Below are 19,739 nucleotides of genomic sequence, written 5' to 3' on the forward strand. Positions count from 1 at the left end.
CTGTTCACGAATGAAAGGTAAAACCATTAAATAGTTCATCAACTTCGAGTAGAAATAAGAATGTAGATAGGCTTATAGCGTATTCGGACGGTCACACTGGTGCGCACCGAGTGTGAATTTTAGCCAATCAGAAGCGAAAAAGTTCGCACTCAGTGCGCATTAGTGCGACCACCCGAATACGCTATTACTGAAAATTCTTCATAAAGCGCGATTCTATTTATTAGAGCAAGTCTATACAAATTCACGATTCTTTATTAATGATAACAAACGACAGGATTAAATCAACTTTTTACAAGTTCTCTCTCTCTCTCTCTCTTTCTCTTTCTCGCATACACTCACAAACACCCACACACATATACACGCGCGCGCGCGCACTCTCCCTCGTACCTGTTTTTGTTCATATACATAGAAGTATACGTTCGCAGAGCTTGAAAATTTGCTGCCTTGGTTAACCAAGGTCTGAAAATAATCGAGATCTCCATTCCAGTGATTGTTCAACATGATCTATCGATTGATAAAAATTTGTACGATCACCGTGAAGAGGAAGAGAATCTCTTAGGAATAAACGTATTATTAGTAGAGAATATGTGATACACGTGCACTGAACAACAAATACCTTAAATAATAATAATAGTATATACATTCAAGTCGGTCGACGTATCATTCGATCGGAATTGAAAATTACATCAGCGATCAACCATTCATTTTATTACCTGGCATTTTAGTAATGGCTGAATATTCTTTAGCCAAACTCGATGGCGCACTTTCCTTGATTAGACGAAGGTTTAAGAGAATTTCAATATTGGCGAAGCGGGTCGATTTTGGATCTAGTGGTAAATTCCCATTAAAATATTAAATTTAAGTTATCATAGAAACGGAAATTTTTAATGGTCTTTGCAAATTATTTCCATTGAAATTCTTTACTTAAGCCGACTACAAAAAGGGAACATACTTAATCGATTGCTTAATCAATGTTTATCTATTTTACAATTAAAAAGAGAGCAAACTAAATAATAGCCGAACATTGTGTCTACTCGGTTGATGGTATTAGAATACTTTTCCCCCAATTCGCCAATTAACAATTAGTATGACAAATGATTATTTCGTATTGAAACTTTCTCGTCAGCCTTATGATTGACCCAGAATGAAATAAGTTCACCTTTTTTCTTTTCTTTTTTACAATGCATTAAAACTGTTTAAGACTAAAATTCTCATGATCCGTTCCGATCGTATTCGAAGGATATTTATGGGAAAAGGATTTCCAGATCATCGACATCCGAGAGGGACAAATCTAGAGAATCAGGAGAACGACTGTAATCTATCAAATTTTCACCAGGATCGTCGCCATCAGATGTATCATAGTCGTCGTCGTCGTCGTCGTCGTCATCATCCTCGTCGTTATTCTCGCGATCGTTTCGCTCGTTTTCATCGCCGTTCTCCCCTGCTGCGGCATCCGGATTGTCTGCATCTATTTAAATATGAATTTCGTGTTTCACTCTCAAAAGAAATTCACAAAGGCAGTAAGAACAGAACTTAAGAAATAAGCTATTAATAGTAAGATTCATTCAACCGTCAGGTAATATCGCCATCATCGTCATTTATTACATAGAACGCTAAAAGTCAAAGCCAAATTCAACGTGAACTAAACCTGCAAGAATTTACGAATTAAATCGTAGTGGAAATTCAGATTTCCATGATTCACTATTATTATGATTTATCAGTGAAATGTGCTTTGTCGGGCTAGTTGGAAGGAAATATAATTGAAGTTGAACCATTTAAATCTAAATGAAACGTTACAAGCTTAACGGCCTCCAGGATAGAGGCTGAACAAGTATGAAACGCTTTCCACTCGAAAAGGATTTTAAAGTAGTAAATACATACCATCAGCATTATTATCATCGGAGCCTGAATTGGAGCCGTCATCATCGCTTGCATCAAGATCTTCTTCATCGTCATCTTCGTCAGCTTCGTCCTCGTCGTCTCTTCTTCTGCCAACATCGTACAGCCTCACGCAAGATTCTTGGATACTATCGAATTCACCTTGATTCTCGACTATTGCTATCTGCGTGTCGAATTTATTACAAGCCAGCCCGTAAATCCCTCTTTTGACATCGCAAGTTGCTACAATTAAAATTGCATTCAGTCATTGCTTTCATTATTATTAAGCCTGGACATCTATCATATATATAAAAGATGTGTCCGAACTGACTGACTGACTGACTTATTAACGCCCAGCTCAAACCGTTCAACCTAGGAACGTGAAATTTGGAAGGTACATTGTTTTTATGACGTAGGCGCTCACTAAGGAAGGATTTTAGGAAATTCCGTCCCTAAGGGGGTGAAAAGGGGTAAACTGTGTTTTCACGGGCTTCTCAATATATTTTAGGCCCGATTAGATATCAACTCGGTTTTTGCGTACAAAGGTTACCCACACATATCCCTAAAAATCAATTTCAGGATTTTACCCTACTCAACCTCTAAGAGGGTGGTGAAAAGGGGTGAAATTTGATTTTATCGAGTCCTTAATATCTCTTAGGCCCGAAGCGAAGCGCAGGTATATTTTGCTATCGTTCATAAGATTCGAAGGAACGATACTTACCAATATTATTATAATCCAGAGCATCTAGTGTCTTAAACGAAGTAACATAATGCGATTCATCCCCATTCTCTTGATCCAAGGATACGGCATATATAATGTTATTAACGGGGGAGAATATTACTTCCATTTGATCAAGTGTCGGCACTGTCTTCAGCAAATGGAAAGTTCTTAGATCCCAGACTTCTGTATTCGACACCACCTCTGTACCTGTTGAAAAAAGTATTTACTGTACAAATACTAATCGTAACTTCCCTCTCCTACCATCGTTTCATTAATCGAGAAATGCTATATAATTCGTATCAATACCATTCGGGTGGAAAACTCCATTGAGCGTCTGATTTAACTTATCGAACTTGTGAATTTCTTTCCCCGAATTCACGTCCCAGAGGATCCCATCGCTGAGAACCAATTCGTCATTCATACTGAAGGTGGCACGGTTCTTGGTGTACTGATTGGAGATCGAAGGAGTTAGCGTGGTTAATAATTTCCCTGTGGCTATGTCGTAGATCTGGAAACAAGGATTAGAAAGATAATTATGTAAGGAGAGATTCCCGTGTACGTTAGACGTGACTTCTGGCAGATTTTAGAGAAGAAATATGCTTTTCCATCTGCTTCCCCACTCTGCGGCTAGATCCTTTAGGAGGCAAAGTCCCTATTGTTTCTGAGTCGAGTCACTGACCACCCACGAGAGAATATGGCTTATGCCAAGAATTACTTAAATTTACTTTCCAAAGAGAGTAAACGTACGTACCGTGGCACTTTCGCCCTGGGTTCCAATAATTCTGTCCTGGAGCTTCCCGAACTCGACGTAATCTTCATTCTCTAATGACAATTTCATATCGAAGAAGGTTCCTATACTCCAAAGCGCAGACATGGGGCTTCTCCACGCAGTGGAAGTTAACAATAAATTACCACGTTGATTGCATTCCATATGATACACGTAGGACTCGTGGCACGGATATGTTACCTCCTCCACACCTGTGTATGCATTGAACATTTTCACGTCTCCTGCGTAAGTGCCCAGCATTAAGTATTGCTGGCAAGGCTGTAAAGGCGTTGAACAGTGATAAATTAATAATGCACATCTCGCGTGTTTCTTTCGAATGCTACTGGGCGGAGCTTTAATTACCGAAAAAATGCAACAGGTGAAGGTTCCAACGTCCGAAGGTCGGAAGGTTTTTACAGGGCAAAACCGGCTGTAAATATGTCTTCTATCCAATCTTCTACCATCCATCCCCAATGCTCTTCGGGCCAGTCTTACCGTTAAATTTGTTGGCGTTGAATTTTTTGTACAAGGATCTGGACACTTGTGTGGCCTACAATGAAAGCATTATTTTCTTGCGAATTCTATACGATTGATTAATCAGCGATTAACGTCGAAATTCTATTACGCGATTTTACTCACGCGAAAAGATTAAATTGTGGGCAAGTGACCATGGGATTTTTACAGAGTGCGTGCTGATTAGTTAAATATTCTGTGATAATAGAGTCCAATGTTATGGTGGCTGGATTGGACGTAGCTACCCCAGGCCCTCCGCCACCGCCAGGATCCCTTGAAATCTGTTTCTGTAGCGATCTGCATGCGATTGACTGGCAATTCATCGAATTGACTAGAGGTTGTTTATCGACCTGAGTTTTCCTGAAATCGTCTCGTTATTATTGCCTTCTTTCAGTACCTTTCACGTTTGCGCGTTTCCGTAAAATAAATAGCAGGTAAATATTCGGTAGTCTAACTCACTTTTGGTTAATTTGCAGCTTAATCGGTTGATTTGGGCTATTTGGAATAACGTTTTGATTGAGGCAGTCAGAAAGTTTTAAGCGTATATTACTCCCAAGAGTTAGAGACGTTGAGCCTGAGCCAAAATTCGAGTGAGATATATACCTAGAGGATGAAGTAGGAGTCGTGTTGTTTCGAGAAGACACTTCTCTTTGATTACATCTTGTATTGTACAAATTAACTGGAGCCCCGGGGGAGAATCCATTTCTTGTCTTGGGTAAAAAAGAAGGATAAATAAATTTAAATTTACGCACCATCCCTGATATTAGAAGCTACTTTACTTACTCCGGTAGTTGCAGGACTGCGATAAGTAAATGGTTGATATGTGCACATTGGTTTCATTATTGCAGAAGAGTCCAAGCTCGCTTCCCTATGAAGTGTTGTTGCAGTTTCCGTTAAGCCTTTCGATACTAAATGCTGGTATATTAATTGATTCAACTGTCGTTCGTTATATTGTATTCGTGTCTGCGCTACTACGTTCGCCTGTGAAAGGAAGCGAAATGAATTCTAATCTAATGAAGCCTGAATCTAATTGAAAGAAATGCATACATAAAATTAATGTTATCTCGATCGGTTATAAATCCAAGGGAACTTACGCGATGCAAGCTGACCAAAGAAATTTCATACTCCGCTCCAGTAGGTTTCGCTTTCCCAGAAACTCTTTCCATCAACTCTAAAGCATACTTTTGAAACGTGACATGTTCTTGTCTCTTCTCCTGAAGTATCGGGTCCTTCATAAGAGCCTGAATCTGTCCATCGGTGAACATTGGAAGCTTGCTAATTATTTGCCGGACCTTCTCGCTACGTGCCAAGCCTGCCAAAGCGCGACACGCCAAAGCTCTTATACTGTCTGCATCTGTGATCGGAGTCTTAACCATCATCAATTGTAGTAAAACCTGTAACACAAGAGAGGCATTATAACGATATATACTACTATTAAATAGGAAATCATACAGAGAAGCAGTTAGACCTGAGATATATACCATAATTCCATTATTGGATCTAACGCTCTCCCAAATTTTTTGTATCAATTCTTCGCTGTTATTAATATTTGCTTTCTTCTTAGCAGAGCCAGTTACCGAATACCTTGCTACATTTCCACCGATCTGCAACGTAACATTATTAAGCACATTCAATTATTTTTATTAATTAAATGAATAATATAACTGACCCTATTTATTGGGGCGCAAACGCAATTAATCACAGCCCTCAGTGCGGCTCTCTGCACATCAGCATCTGCAATAATTTCACACTCTGCGGCAGCCAAGAGTAAATTAATTGCCATTGTCATAGACATATCCGGCATGTCTACTCTTTCGCACAGTAGCAGCATCACTTTCGGCACCACAGAGCAAATAGCTATTACATCAAGGCAAGAGCGGACTGTCTCTGCGCTAGAAGTTGTATGAACCCGACCGCTGTAATTCCATTCTCTAGCGAAGGCAATAATTTGGAGCAGAAGTGTTATGCCTCCAAGGCGATGTAATTCCTCTACCGGCGGCCATACCGCTCTTACAGACATTAGTTCTTGAAGAACCTCCACCTTTCATCAGAAGGGAAGAAATTAAGCTCTAGCGTTGTGTACTGGTTTGCAGGGGATATTCTATAATCTAATCTGTATTACCTTCGTTTGAACTTCTTCACTGCTTAGTTTACAGGCTTTATAAGGTGGTAGCGATGGTTGCCACGTATCACGTTCAGCCCTCACATTCTCTGCCCTTTGCAGCTGCTCAGCTTTCATATGTAAATGAGCTTCCATGTATCGCTTTAAAGCTACCGCGACATGCCGAACTATTTGCCTAGAGGCGCATTCTTCGTCATCATTTAACGCTGGCTCCTCTTCTATGTTTAAAATCGGCAATGTGGATATCTTGAAAAAGTTGAATTACGAATAACACCAGCGGTCGAGAAACAGTTTTAAGAATTCGTCAATAAATCCGATCTCTGCAACGAGCCAAACAACTACCTACCACATTAAAAAGTTTTCGCAGTCCATCCTGAGCATCGAACTCCTCCAGTATTACTTTAAACGGAAAGGAGAATCCAAAGAACATTGTTGCATGGCATCTTCCCGAATCGTGGCTTCGTTCTAGCAGCCACAATGCGTAAGTAACCAGATCGGAAATAACATGCTTCGGTAGAAGACATACTCTTTCCATTGCATCCTCGCAGTACGCCAAGTAGTACAAACATATAGAAACCCCGGTAGCCGCGACACTGGGTCTTGGAACGTCTAACAGTTTCTGTAAGCCTCCTAAATTGAGGAATTCAATGGAGAATTTCTTATGGCAGAGCAGAGAAGCCAAGTATTTCAAAGCCTCGAAAGCTAAACGACTGTCCTTGGTTTCTCTCACATTAATGTATTTAAGAATTAGTTCCAGCGCATTCTGCTCGAAAACGTGACCTAAGAACTCTTGATATTCACCCATCGGTGTAAGATACCTGCGTTGGAATAAGAATAAAATTTCTGTTTTATTCGCATTACCGTTCCCATTCAAACTGTGCACCAGACAAAGACTTAATGAAATATCTTTACCTCAGTATCAGCATTTGTCTCGTAGCTAGTGTCGGAGGATGTATTTGCACATTTCCAATGACATAGGACTCCATCTCTGCCCACGAAGAGTTAGAATTCTCTTCCAATAATGGAGATGGAGTACTGGAATTCTGCAACAAAGATGCAGAATTCTTCTGCAAATTGCATCGTGCCGAAGAGACATTTAACGGCCTGCCATGAGCGCCTTGTACCTTAGATGGTGTTACTTGATTATTGGAATTAGAATTCTTCGGCACGGACAGAGGCGGGGACATTATTTCTGGGTACATGACGTCGCCCTTTATCGGGGTTTCGCATTTTGTATCGTTTTTCTTTTTCTTAGGCAAAGGAGCAGAATCCTCGGGAGACTTCAGGCAGTCATCTTCGTCTGAATAATAGTTACTACGGCTAGGGCTTTTGAGAACTCCGTTCTCTTTTCTTTTCTCTCTCACCTTTAAATAGAATTCTACTGTTACAATGTATCCGATACTTTTTATCAGATGCCGTAACACAATGCATTAATACACTGAATTTCATTCGGACACTTAAACTGTGCTTACTTTTCTTTTCCCAGGAACACCTTTGTTCTCGCCATCTCCGCCACTATTTCTATCCTGACCAAAATGTGCGAAAGGTCTATTATTAGCTGCGAGTTGCCTATCTTCCTGTGCCTTCTCTTGCAATTTATGAAGCCTTTGTAGCATCAGAGGTACCATTTTTGCATTTTGTTCTCTAAAACCTGTCGCAGAATCATTAAATAATCGCGTTGTACATTACGAAAAATCTTCACTCCTAAGATAGTTATACTGTTAATATTTTAAATAGAAACCTGTGGCAATCTCCTGGACTTCCATTGCAGCAGCTACAAGTCCGGTGGCGTAGCTTTGTAATGGCTCCACGCTTTTCTCTGCCCAGGAAAACAGACGATGAATAAGTCCTTCCATATCTGGTTGAAATACTGCAGAAGTCTCTAATCCAGGAAGAATATCGAGCATAAGACGACAGGCAGCGATATTCAGTTTTCTAACATCACGGCCCATGATACCCGCACGAGACCAGTAAGTGTCTCTTAAGTAATCGTTTATAAGCTGTTGGAAATGCAATATGTTATACGCTTGGTCCGAATATCATATTACAAATTTGAATTATTCTATGTAGATGTACCTTGGTCATAAAATTATCCTTTCTGAATAAAACTTTTAATATATGCCCAAAATTGCACTCTGGATCTGTACGCGACGGATGCCTTTCGTCAAACGGATCCGGATCCATTTTCAAATAATTCTCTGTTTCTAATTCTATAATTTCTGCCAGTCTTTGAAGCGTTGGAATTGGATCATATGTAGGCGACGTATGCTCCTCCTCCCATTGTCGAAGAATTTGAACTACATCTGTCACTTCTGCTAAAGATTCTGCGCTTGACATCTTTCCCTCTATTTTCCTATAAATATGAATAAAATTTCACCTACTTAATGCATACAAACATCCATTATTGATATTTAGAGTCAGTTACATTGGTATTTGTCTTTGTGAGCTTTATCTCTTAAGAATACAGTTCCACTAGCCACAGACGATTCGTCGATAATAGATTAATTCAAATGCTTATAGCATCTTAACGAATTCATATAGAGTGATTAAAAAGATATATTACTCGTAATTTCCACGTTCGCGCAATGGAAAAGTAATCTGAGATAATAAAAGAAATTAGAGCTACAATAACATCTGCGGCATGAAATGATCCATTATTTATTCTTTTTATTTATCAATTCATTTTCTTACGAATACTTAATCATTCACTTCTCCGTAAATTAAAGTAAATGCGAGCTAACTTTGAACTAAATAAATTCTAATTAAAATGCAAATGCAAATGCAAGATTATTATTAAAAAAGTTTGACATAACTGGTCAGTAAAAGAGTACACAACATACATAACTCTCCTTTAACGAACCAACAATCGGAATAAACGAATTTAATACTTATTCGTGATCTCAATATTATTAAAAGGTCGCTCAGTGAAACCCAAAGTCAACCGATAACTTAACCTCAAAAATCAATGTACAATAAACAAAGATCAACCTTCGTCGGAAAAAGGGAGCATGCAAGGGGTCCATAAAAATATGTAAATGATCGAGAACAATTGAAGCGAGAGCTATGAAAAAGTGAATATTTCGTTAATGAGAAGAATTTGTCAGCTCCTTTTTAAAAAAACAGATGACGAAATGCAGCGCGTGTCTTTTTAGGTTAGAGTCAACGAAACATTACCTCCTTGAGATCTATTTGACAGTTAACGCGGTTCGCCAGCTATCACTGTGCACGTTACCAGTTCAAGCTAGCTAAATTCTGTTAGATTGCGAAAATATGCGATAATTCTGATCGAGAAGAATGTTTTCTTATAAAAGTATGAAACGCAACCACCGACACGCACGCTGAAGACCAGCTAGTTGATTCGACTTTTCAAATCCACCGAGATGTCAGAATAAAACGGGATGAATTTTTTTATTGTTTACACTGGTTCTACGCGCTAGTGCCTTTTAAATGTAGACTAACGCGAGATATTTCAAATCGACGAAACCTACCTTTTAATAACATATATGGTTTAAGCGAAAATAATCGAAAGCACAAACGTACAGTTTTCTATTATTCTAGTGGGCTTTCGTTTTCCCGCGATTCGAATATAATAATCGAAGAATTATTGTCTTCGGTGATGAAGTAACTAACCCAGACCCATGGACATAGGAATATAGGGACGGACTAATAGTTGCGACTGCGGGCGAGGGGCGTGAAGCAGCTTTGGGGAGCGGGGAACACGGTCACGTGGTACTCTGGTGCCGCATTGGTGATTGGTTCTGTCTTTCACCCTGGCTCCAATTGGTTCTGATTCACTCTTACTCGATGAAAATACGATTGCGCTTGCGCGATCACAACCAATCGCCAAAGCAGCACTAGAGTACATACAACGTGACCATATAGTTCCCCGCTCCCCGGAAGCTGCTTCACCCCCCTCAACCATTGCTACGTCCCTATATTCGTATCATGGACATAGGAATATAGGGACGGAGGAATAGTTGCGACTTTAGGCAAGGGGAGCACCTACATCCGCCTGGATTTGATTGGTTGCATTCTACGCATGCTCCGTACCGCTAATTATGAAAAAGTGTTTGCTACAGATTAGTACATACAGGCGTCTAATTGTAAGTATATACTAACGAAGTGATTATTCACGAATATAAATTGTAAAATTAATGAAAAATTGAAGAGAAATATGCATCTATAATTATTAAAATATATGAGGTGTATACGCACTGCATACTACACTACGAGAAACGCTTCAAATATGGCTGCCACTATCCCTGCTTGCGACGCGACAAACGTTCATCATTACGCATCACGGCGCTTGTGCGAAGCAGCAGCCAATAGAAAGAAGGCGTATGTTACCTCGTCGCCCCTCCCGCAAGGATATCACCCTCCGCAACTATTCATCCGTCCCTATATTCCTATGTCCATGATCGTTGGTAATTGTTGGTAATGCAAAGCCTGGCGAACCCTCGTGTACTTTAGGAACACATTTACCTCCTATGCAATGGTAAGTGAGATTTTACGAACGCACGGTTCGTGTCATATGATCATCATTACCCGAAGACAGTTTCGTCAGTAGGCGTTGACTCCTTGAAAAACTCGATTCGAAACGGATAGGTTGAGGGAATAATTTGGGAAATCTTTATTCGAAGGAGGCCAGCGAGTTCTCTTAAGCTTCAACATGGCACTCAGCGATGCGGATGTTAAAAAACAGGTAGATTATCATCGAAATTGAAAGATCTTAATGCTCTGGCCGACCATCGATTTTAAGCTATTTTTGCGTTTTATTTCATATATTGCTGCCTCGGTGGAATACTTGCTTTCAGCAGCTCTCCTTGTCAAATTCCTACTTCTATACCCTCCGCCATGAAGAGCAATTTAAGAGAAAAATTTCGTTAAGAAAAAGCCATGAGAGATTTCCAAAGTAAATTTTCAGTCAAATATATAAACACTGAATTATATTGTCTTCGTTGTAAACGAAGAATAACTTATCAAGCTATTTCCACAACCATAAGATTCTGAACTTTTGCTGAGTATTTCAAGTAATTAAAGTCTTAGCATAAAATGGAGCAGTTGTCTGGTGGTTTTGATTCAAGTAGACTATTGCCTACCTTTAATCTATGATTTACTATAAAATGTAAGACAATAGCAATATATTATGGTCATACATTAACAATTATTAATAATATTCAATGTAATTCTCGAAAGTTTATTTTATTTCCTTTCTAATTATGTAAAGATAGATTTTACAAATGAGGAATGAAATACATATCGTGGAGTTGATGGAAGCACTGAAAATTAGCAGATTTCCAACTTGATTGCTAATTTGTATTTCAGTATTGATTGGGGAAATGTTGGTTGTTTGAGTAAGAAAATCAGTGATGGCATTATTCTGACGGTCTCCTTCTTTTAGATTAAACATATGATGGCCTTCATTGAGCAGGAGGCCAATGAGAAGGCTGAAGAAATTGATGCTAAGGCAGAAGAGGAGTTTAATATAGAAAAGGGTCGCTTGGTTCAGCAACAAAGACTTAAAATTATGGAATATTTTGAGAAGAAAGAGAAACAAGTAGAACTTCAGAAAAAAATGTACATTTAGCACGAGAACTAATTCTTCATACCTAGAATCCTACTGTTATCCTTAATTACAATTATTTTGCACAGTCAATCCTCGAATATGCTGAATCAGGCCCGCTTGAAAGTTCTGAAAGTCAGGGAAGATCATGTGCACAACGTGCTGGACGAAGCTAGAAAGAAATTGGCGGAAGTAACGCAAGATAACGGGCGGTATAAACAACTTCTGAAACTACTAATCCTACAAGGCCTGTGCCAGGTATACATCTATTTCTCGTAGCTCTCTTAAAGATATCAGAAACAGTTGTAATTTAAAATATAATCCTGGTGCTTGGAATTTTTAGTTGACGGAAAACCATGTTACTATTCGCGTGCGTCAAGTAGATATCCTTCTGATAGAATCTATTCTGGAATCTGTGCAAGATGCTTACAAGCAGATAACAAGAGGAAAGGAAGTCGTACTGAAGATCGATCAGGATAATTTCCTTCCACCTGACAGTTGCGGCGGTGTTGATTTATTCGCAGCGAGAGGTATTTATTCAGGAAAAATTTACAGATCCACTTGTCTAAAATAAGAGGATTGAAATTATGTTACGTAGTATTTAATGAGCGAACAAAGCAATAAATTGATTAATTTCAGGTCGTATAAAAGTCAGCAATGCCTTGGAAACAAGATTAGAATTAATAGCCCAGCAATTGGTACCGGATATACGCTGTGCCCTCTTTGGAAGGAACCCCAATCGCAAGTTCACTGATTAAAAAGAAGCCCTTTATCATTTTCTCTTTTCTCTTTTCATTCTTTTTTCCTTCCTAACAAAACATTCCCTTCTTTAGAATGCTAAAATTTACTGCAGAATTCGTTGTGTAGACTGTAGAATCTATTGTTGACGTTGTTGGAAAGAGATAGAAAGTGAAATTGTAAATTATATAAATATGCGCGTGCGAGCGCGCGCAGCACGCAAATATAAATATATATATATATAAATATAATATACATATACCTATAAAGTATTTTATGTGAACAAGATTGTAAATGTTTAAAAAAATTTCCTTAAAAAACTAATTTCCTTTCGTTTACTGTAATTAATGTTATTTTCACTACAATCTTTCAATCGGTACCTATCGTGGTAAGTATAGCTGCCTCGAAAAAATATTAGTCTCGCTAAAGTATATATCACAACTTTTTATTTTGTATTTTCTTTTTTATAACAAATTTGCCACGTAATTGAAGAAACTGTTTTGAAAACATTCCAAACAATTGAGATTTTCTAAATACACAGAGTTTCACACTGCATAAAGAAATAATCAATTATACGTAGTTTCTTAGCATTCGTTTTTTAATAAAGAACAGATTTACAAATATTTATTTAAATATCCAAGTTATTATAAACGAAAATTAAGATTAAAGTAGAAAACTGTATGCAAATGTAACGATATAATATGTAGCCTACTGTTATTATTAAAATTGCCTATTAGGATTTGCAGTATAAACATAAGTACCGCATGTGACACTAGAAGTTAAGTTCGTTAAACCCTTTAATATATCTGATATGAAATTTCGCTTAAAAATCAGCTGGCACACATAGTATTTCAGTTTAATCGGGACCTTGACATTTCTCTGTAAATCTTTCACAATTTTGTATGCTTGCTTATGATGTATATTTCAAGGCAATTTCGGTATTTTTCAAACTAGGTTCAATAGACAGTAAATTTCGAGCAATCGAGTACGTTGTGGAATATAATTTTTATAGACTACCTACGATTGTAGAACATTCAGTATTCCATTTAAATATCAGACTTCCCGAAATTTCAATGAAAAATATGTCAATGCTGTAAAATAAATTCCAAGTGCCTACGTTTCACTTGCGAAATTTTCGTCAGTCCTTAAAACATCAGAATTTCCTTTATTACTCTTACTACAATTAGTTTCGTTTGCAAAGGGCTTCTCCCCTTTCGTGGCAGTGGTCTCGTCTGTTTTTCGTTTCTTTAACTGCCCTACAACCTTAACGTAATTATAGGGAATGAGGCCAATGTTTACATTATCGGTAGCTTTGCACCAGCCTGGTAAAGTTTTTGGTTGAAGAGACTGGGGCGCAAGAACGACTTTCTGACCAGCTTTCACACTGAGCTCTTCGTTATTTGCTGCGACAAAATCGTACAGTACCGTTGCAACGTACACTGGTTCTTCGCACTGGTACCATTCCTTTGGGTCCTTGCCTGAAATATAAACGTCATGGTGTAGTTAACTCTTTAAGCACAAGAGTGATATTCCAATGATTATTAAAGATCATTTTAATACATTTGCAGTACCTTTCATTTGAATGCTTTTAATATTGCTGGAGATTTTATGAATCATATAAGGTACTATAAAAAATACACTAAATATTAAAAATCCAGACCAAAGAGAAGTGTTGTTAGTAACATTATCGTTTCCAATCTTCGCTATAGATTTCTCCCATAATTCTTCGTTAATGGAACTTTCACCCTGAAACCCTAAATAACAAAGTTCAGAAATTATAATTTCTCCTAGTTTCTATAAAATTTCAATTAATTCTAGTTGCCATCAAATTTCATATATCCACATTTCAATGAGATGGCGCAATATCGATCGATCTTACCAGTCCTACGTGCAATTTTTCTGTACAACCATTTTAAGAATCTAACCAGGGCAAAAGTACTAAACAGCTGTCCTACGGTAGATCGTAATCTTCCAATATTCTCTGCGACGCTTAAAATTGCCCTGAACGAATTTGTCAAAGCGAAGTATGTCGATTCCAAAAGCATGGTCATCGACGAGAACGTTTGAAGCACAGTTTCGATTAACTGAAAAGTTGGTCTGGTACTGTCTTCGACGTATTGAAAGAATCTATAATAAAGATTGAGAAGTCACGTATACATGTCACTCGCATACCCTTCTACTAACAAGTAAACGTTCACTTATAGTGAATGGAGTTTCCCGATTTAGAATATATTTTTTTAAAGTGCTCATAGTAACTAAGAAATCCTGAAAATTATATCTGCAATGGACCTATTTTACTCATGTTGGTGAAGCGTACGCGAAAAACGGCAAAATCCTCTTACTTAAGAATAATTGGCTAAAATCTAGCATCTGTATATGAATATGATGCAATCCGAATATGATGTTATTTTTTGTGTAAAAAAAATTTCCTAAGTTTGTTCTCATAATGAAAAATCGTTTTTTTTTCGAGATAACTTAATTAGGAAACTTTTCGAGCCGGAGAATTTTTTCAATAGACTTCGAAGTTAACATGGGGAAACATGACGAAAACACTTACAATTTTATTTGAACACGATGGAGCAGCCCATGTGATTATCGTCAAACAATGCATGACGCATACATATACTCATCTCACAGTGATATTATTTGCGCCCCCATGTTAACTTTGAAGTCGTCTATTTAAAAAATTCTCCAGCCCTTCCTTCTTGAGTTTTTTCCAAAAAATCGATTTTTTATTAAGAGAACTACCTTAGAAATTTTTTTTATATAAAAAATAACATCATATTGGAATTCAGCACCACAAAAAACATATAGATGCTAGGTTTTAGCAAATTATTCTGAAATATGAGGATTTTGCCGTTTTTCGTGTATGCTTTAATAACATGATTTCTTAGTTAGTACGAATACTTTCAAAAAATATATTCCAAATTGGGAAACTCCATTCACTATAAGTGCATGTTTACTTGTAAGTTTGGTAGTTACATTTATTACGCTACATTGTTATTAAACAATTTATGCGACTTGCCTGTTTTCAACATCACCGCTGTGCCCGCCAAATGCTCCATAATTATTATAGCTAGAATAGGGACTATAGCCGTACGAATTATACCCTCCGAATCCATTGAGTCCTCTATATTGATTTCCATATCCATATCCATATCCGCTGCCGTAAGTAGACCCATATGGTCTATAATCGCTGAATCCCATCTGATTTTGGACCGGTTGACGCGGCGGAATTGGAGGTACATTTCCTGGCTGAATGTTTAAATGAGCGAATGGCGACGACGTACTTGGTACGCTATAAAAAATTTATTCCGCATAAGAATAATATATAACATCATTTACTACATTCTAATAGGAATTTATCAATTTTTAACGCAAAGTGATTTTTGTTAATATTTTTTGCAATGATGAAATCAATTCAGATTTCAGGTCTCATATGTCTGATATGTATGTGTTCCTCCATTAGTGGACTTGGAACTCTGAATTTTTAAATTGTCATGCTCTACCGAATCTTTATTTAAATCTTAAATCTACTTCTAAAGAAGCCAATACCTGCTCATAATATTCGGAACATTTTTTAACTGATTCGCATTAATACCACTCGATCTGTCAGGCGTCATTGTTAACGATAATCTGTCTATCGTCTTTTCGACGAAATGTCCTGTACAAAGTTCATAGCACCTCCACAAATGCAAAAAGCAGCTTCATCCGTGCTTCTTGAAATGTAAATATCCGTGCATATGATCTTTTGACAACTGTGAACGTTACTATTCATCGTGGAAACCTTGCACAGGTTTGCAACCGTTTGCAAGTAATTTCTTCCTTAGAGATTTTCTTATCCGAATGTGGTGAAATGTGGCTGATAGCCCCGCGGGGTGGCCCCTGTCCTGTAGCATTTTTAATGAAGCGCCGCTTCGTGGAGCGCTATAGCACTCAGCTCGCGAAGTAATGCGGGAATTTTAAAGGATTCAACAAGGGTGAAGTTTTCAACTATATTTGTATTGTTACATGAGTAAACTGTTCGTTAGTCTGCTGACAAGATTGATCTGCCGTTTTCACAAAGTCGCCCCTCGCTTGTGCCCTCTGAGCGCCCTACTCCTCTGACTCCGGGGCATCCTTTGAAATTCTTCCTCAGGTCCTTTCATCCAATCAAAACGATGACATCCTCCAACTTTCGTCAGTGGGTTGTCCTCTAGCCTTCTCTCCGTCCTTGGCCCTTCCTTCGCGCTTCGCTCCACTCTCGGCTAGTGGTCGAGGCACGCTTTCCGATTACATAGTTTACATAGGCTACTTACATTACATACACATCTAAAAGGCAGGTAAGCGCAACCCTCAGGGTCAAGGAGACGTCGCCCGAACAAAGTTTATGACTTTATGACTTTTACGAGACGAGCCGCTGTCCGCTCAACGAAATTTGGCACGCAGATGTGAAAGGAAAAGTTAAGCTATTTACTATCTTCACCTGGCCTAACTGTAGCTTTCAAAGTTATTGAATGCAACCTCAAAGTCGTGTTCAGGTATATTGGCCGGTGAGTTTCGTGAGGGGTATTCTCCCACCATACCATTTGCCTGCTCGGTGCTCCTGTTCTCAACGTTCTCACTCTCTCTCGGGCTAAGCCTGCTCGTCGCGCAATATATCTGAACACGACCTTAATAGCGAATTCGGTACCTCGCACTGACTCTGCACTGGTGCCAGAAAATGACTTGGATTGGTTGTTTCTGATAGAAACAAAGATAGCTCTATAAGAATCTCGCTTAAAACCTTCCAGAGATGCTGCTCGCTTCGAACCCGCATGCCTACAATAAATCTTTCCACTACAAAGGATTTTGAATTACGCTCTCACATCAAAACTTGATATCCCTATGTCCTATAGCTAACTTCACATAACACACAGATTCACCCAGCGGAGATCGCACACCCTTGAATTTTATGGAAGACAAATTCTGCAATACGGGCAAACACATTGATACATTGATCTCCTTAGTGAAAATAGGTGAAAATAATTCAATTGTTTCGGCGCAATTTGAATTGTATAGAAGCAACATTGCTGAATCTTACTTGAAACTCTGGAATTCATGGAATTCTGTAATATCGTATTTAATAATAACGGATTTAAATACGGGCGATTTGTTTCGCTAATTTTAAGCGAAAGGGGTGATGCAGGCGAATAACGCAACGACAAAATAAAATATTTCCAACATTCAATTCCAATTACAACGTTAATCAAATTTTAAGATAGAAAGTTAATCATACCGGGTACATACTCGGGGTAGGTAAGTGTATAGTAAGCCGAAGCTAATCCAAACCTAACCTCCAAGTAAACCGGTAGTCCGGTACATACGATACCGTATTCGAGATTCTCGTTGATGTGCCTGAAAATAATGACCGGCCTTGCAGAATTAGTCGAAAAAAATTTACTTTACGAGATCCTGGCATTAGTATGGCTACTTTTTCTTTGGAAGTTTTATTTGAGCCTTCGTCAGGTAAGTGGTGGTTTAAAAATTAGATTTATTTTAAAAGATATTAGTTGAAAGATTCAATTCTGCTGTTGCCATCTGGCAAGAAATATTTTAAGAAATTTTCTACTTAATTCCGTAATAAATTGACCAAAATTGATATTTTTCTTTTTAAATATCAATTTTCAGTGTAGTGTATAATCTTGTGTGTTTGTGTATATATATATATATTTTTTATGTTGAAACTTTTTCAGAGGGCATTGATGATACGTTTGGTTGAATTACCAAAATCTGTTGAAGGATTACTGACGGAAGATGTTTACTCTAAGGCACGTAGTTACGATTTAGATAGATTGAAGTTCAGCAACCTAAAGGATATCTATTCTAAACTTCTTACCACGGTATGGAGTCTGATTTACATTCGACGTTCTTCATTAAAGACCAAACGTCGCTATAGGAGCGCTCAATTTATTTTGAAATACTATAAGAGTTTGTACATTTATAGGGCTTCCTGTTAGTATTCTGTTACCGCCACTTCTGGCAGTGGAGCATCGATTTAGCAGGGTACTTTGGTTTCAATCGTAACAATGAAATTCTATTAAGCGGTATTTGTATGTTCGTTATAAATGTTATCTACGATACAATCGATCTGCCATTGAAGATCTACAATACGTTTGTCATAGAACAGAAACATGGATTTAACAAAGAGGTAGAAAAAAAACGAAAATCTTATTTCAAGAATTATTGGAGAATTTCTGTTCGAACTTCTGTGTAATTTATCAATTTCAGACACCATTGTTTTTTGCCAAAGACCAGCTTCTGAAATTCATTGTCTCTCAAGTGATTGCGATACCTCTCCTTTGTGCCGTGATATGGATCATAGGGAATGGAGGGGATTATTTCTTCCTTTACCTCTGGATCTTTTCGATCATAGCTACTCTTTTCATGATGATTCTCTATCCAGAAGTTATCGCTCCACTTTTTGATAAATACACACCGCTCCCAGATGGCGATCTGAGGAGAAAGATCGAAGCGCTAGCCGCGTCTGTGAAATTTCCACTTTACAAGTTATTTATCGTCGAAGGATCGAAGAGATCCTCGCATAGCAATGCGTATTTGTACGGGTTTCATAAACATAAAAGGATCGTATTGTTCGATACTCTGGTGAAAGAGTATTACAAACCTGCGGAAGGTGAGACAGAAGGAAAAGGATGCGAAACGGATGAGGTTCTGGCAGTATTAGCTCACGAATTAGGACATTGGAAACATAGTCATACACTGAAAGGATTTATGCTAGCTCAGGTATATTTTGCAGCGCATTCATTTGACTTATCACCCTTTTTGTTTCTCTTCTCGTAATTTCTGGAACTGTACTTTGACAGGTGAGCTTCTTGGCGAATACTCTTCTGTATGCGAAGCTTTTGAATTACAAGCCAATGTACGTTGCCTTTGGCTTTCTGGACTCTCAACCAACGTTTATAGGACTTATTATTGTCACTATGTATATTTTAATACCTTTAAACACTGTAAGTGCATGGCTCCCAATGCTACGAACGATACGAATCTAAAGTGTGACTATCTTCGTATTTAAAATTCTTGACATTTCTGTTTCAGTTAATACAATTCGTCTCTGTGGTACTAGGAAGGAAATATGAATTCGAAGCGGACAAATTCGCAACGACCCTAGGGCATGGAGATGCATTGAAGAGAGCATTGATTAAACTACAAAAGGATAATCTTGGTTATCCTCTTTACGACAAACTATATTCCAGCTGGCATCATAGCCATCCTCCACTTCTCGAAAGACTCGAGGCTATCGATAAAGAAGATTAATGGTACAATTGATTCCAACATCGTGTATGCATTTCAGTCATTAGGATAAGTATAATACATTGTATGGTCGATTGTAAAAGTACTCTTATGTACTATTTTTAACGCCACGTGAATGTAAAATAAAAATTCAAATAATTTTCTGAGA

At 38.1% G+C, this 19,739-nt stretch overlaps 4 protein-coding genes across 8 annotated transcripts; 2 read left to right on the plus strand and 2 right to left on the minus strand.

Moving 5' to 3' along the window:
• Positions 1-194: 194 nt before the first annotated feature.
• Positions 195-9,621, minus strand: Mahj (LisH and WD40 domain-containing protein mahjong). 5 transcript variants are annotated; one of them, XM_076809941.1, is made up of 20 exons: positions 9,175-9,387; positions 8,077-8,353; positions 7,742-8,000; positions 7,473-7,651; positions 7,125-7,364; positions 6,913-7,043; positions 6,347-6,818; positions 6,001-6,246; positions 5,548-5,919; positions 5,360-5,482; positions 4,973-5,272; positions 4,662-4,859; positions 4,338-4,588; positions 4,005-4,238; positions 3,729-3,915; positions 3,351-3,644; positions 2,906-3,107; positions 2,600-2,806; positions 1,882-2,121; positions 195-1,468 (listed from the first exon to the last, which is right to left on the minus strand). In XM_076809941.1, the coding sequence occupies exons 2-20, from the start codon at positions 8,335-8,337 to the stop codon at positions 1,245-1,247; spliced, it is 4,620 nt and encodes a 1,539-aa protein (XP_076666056.1). In that variant the 5' UTR covers positions 8,338-8,353; positions 9,175-9,387; the 3' UTR covers positions 195-1,244. The 5 variants fall into 5 exon arrangements, with proteins under 5 accessions (XP_076666056.1, XP_076666057.1, XP_076666055.1 ...); XM_076809942.1 differs by having other exon boundaries at positions 4,338-4,373; positions 4,482-4,588; positions 6,913-7,364; XM_076809940.1 differs by lacking the exon at positions 9,175-9,387 and adding an exon at positions 9,489-9,621 and having other exon boundaries at positions 6,913-7,364.
• A 907-nt stretch (positions 9,622-10,528) lies between these two features.
• Positions 10,529-12,645, plus strand: Vha26 (V-type proton ATPase subunit Vha26). The gene is made up of 5 exons (XM_076809976.1): positions 10,529-10,702; positions 11,402-11,577; positions 11,653-11,821; positions 11,907-12,093; positions 12,203-12,645. Exons 1-5 carry the CDS (start codon positions 10,670-10,672, stop codon positions 12,319-12,321), a joined length of 684 nt encoding a protein of 227 aa, XP_076666091.1. The 5' UTR covers positions 10,529-10,669; the 3' UTR covers positions 12,322-12,645.
• A 235-nt stretch (positions 12,646-12,880) lies between these two features.
• Pex13 (peroxisomal biogenesis factor 13) lies at positions 12,881-16,149 on the minus strand. The gene is made up of 5 exons (XM_076809967.1): positions 15,857-16,149; positions 15,327-15,599; positions 14,181-14,428; positions 13,873-14,055; positions 12,881-13,779 (listed from the first exon to the last, which is right to left on the minus strand). Exons 1-5 carry the CDS (start codon positions 15,922-15,924, stop codon positions 13,415-13,417), a joined length of 1,137 nt encoding a protein of 378 aa, XP_076666082.1. The 5' UTR covers positions 15,925-16,149; the 3' UTR covers positions 12,881-13,414.
• Positions 16,150-17,242: 1,093 nt separating this feature from the next.
• On the plus strand, positions 17,243-19,734 carry LOC143367796 (CAAX prenyl protease 1 homolog). The gene is made up of 6 exons (XM_076809965.1): positions 17,243-17,788; positions 18,016-18,162; positions 18,267-18,470; positions 18,551-19,063; positions 19,144-19,287; positions 19,376-19,734. Exons 1-6 carry the CDS (start codon positions 17,672-17,674, stop codon positions 19,592-19,594), a joined length of 1,344 nt encoding a protein of 447 aa, XP_076666080.1. The 5' UTR covers positions 17,243-17,671; the 3' UTR covers positions 19,595-19,734.
• Positions 19,735-19,739: the final 5 nt, after the last annotated feature.

Source organism: Andrena cerasifolii, chromosome 4 (assembly GCF_050908995.1).
Source record: "Andrena cerasifolii isolate SP2316 chromosome 4, iyAndCera1_principal, whole genome shotgun sequence".
NCBI lineage: Eukaryota > Metazoa > Arthropoda > Insecta > Hymenoptera > Andrenidae > Andrena > Andrena cerasifolii.

What these genes read in the sequence shown, in the direction of transcription:
- Mahj (XM_076809940.1), bottom strand. Translation starts at nt 8,337, where the DNA reads ATGTCAAGCGCAGAATCTTTAGCAGAAGTGACAGATGTAGTTCAAATT. An exon ending in GTGTTCCTGGGAAAAGAAAA is followed by an intron (nt 7,365 to 7,472) that starts GTAAGCACAGTT and finishes TTCTATTTAAAG; the next exon opens with GTGAGAGAGAAAAGAAAAGA. An exon ending in AAGCTGCAAATTAACCAAAA is followed by an intron (nt 4,239 to 4,337) that starts GTGAGTTAGACT and finishes AGACGATTTCAG; the next exon opens with GAAAACTCAGGTCGATAAAC.
- Vha26 (XM_076809976.1), top strand. Translation starts at nt 10,670, where the DNA reads ATGGCACTCAGCGATGCGGATGTTAAAAAACAG. An exon ending in GTAGAACTTCAGAAAAAAAT is followed by an intron (nt 11,578 to 11,652) that starts GTACATTTAGCA and finishes TATTTTGCACAG; the next exon opens with TCAATCCTCGAATATGCTGA. An exon ending in TCCTACAAGGCCTGTGCCAG is followed by an intron (nt 11,822 to 11,906) that starts GTATACATCTAT and finishes TGGAATTTTTAG; the next exon opens with TTGACGGAAAACCATGTTAC.
- Pex13 (XM_076809967.1), bottom strand. Translation starts at nt 15,924, where the DNA reads ATGACGCCTGACAGATCGAGTGGTATTAATGCGAATCAGTTAAAAAAT. An exon ending in AAAAATTGCACGTAGGACTG is followed by an intron (nt 14,056 to 14,180) that starts GTAAGATCGATC and finishes TTTGTTATTTAG; the next exon opens with GGTTTCAGGGTGAAAGTTCC. An exon ending in TAAAAGCATTCAAATGAAAG is followed by an intron (nt 13,780 to 13,872) that starts GTACTGCAAATG and finishes TTTATATTTCAG; the next exon opens with GCAAGGACCCAAAGGAATGG.
- LOC143367796 (XM_076809965.1), top strand. Translation starts at nt 17,672, where the DNA reads ATGTGCCTGAAAATAATGACCGGCCTTGCAGAATTAGTCGAAAAAAAT. An exon ending in ATTCTAAACTTCTTACCACG is followed by an intron (nt 18,163 to 18,266) that starts GTATGGAGTCTG and finishes GTACATTTATAG; the next exon opens with GGCTTCCTGTTAGTATTCTG. An exon ending in AACATGGATTTAACAAAGAG is followed by an intron (nt 18,471 to 18,550) that starts GTAGAAAAAAAA and finishes TATCAATTTCAG; the next exon opens with ACACCATTGTTTTTTGCCAA.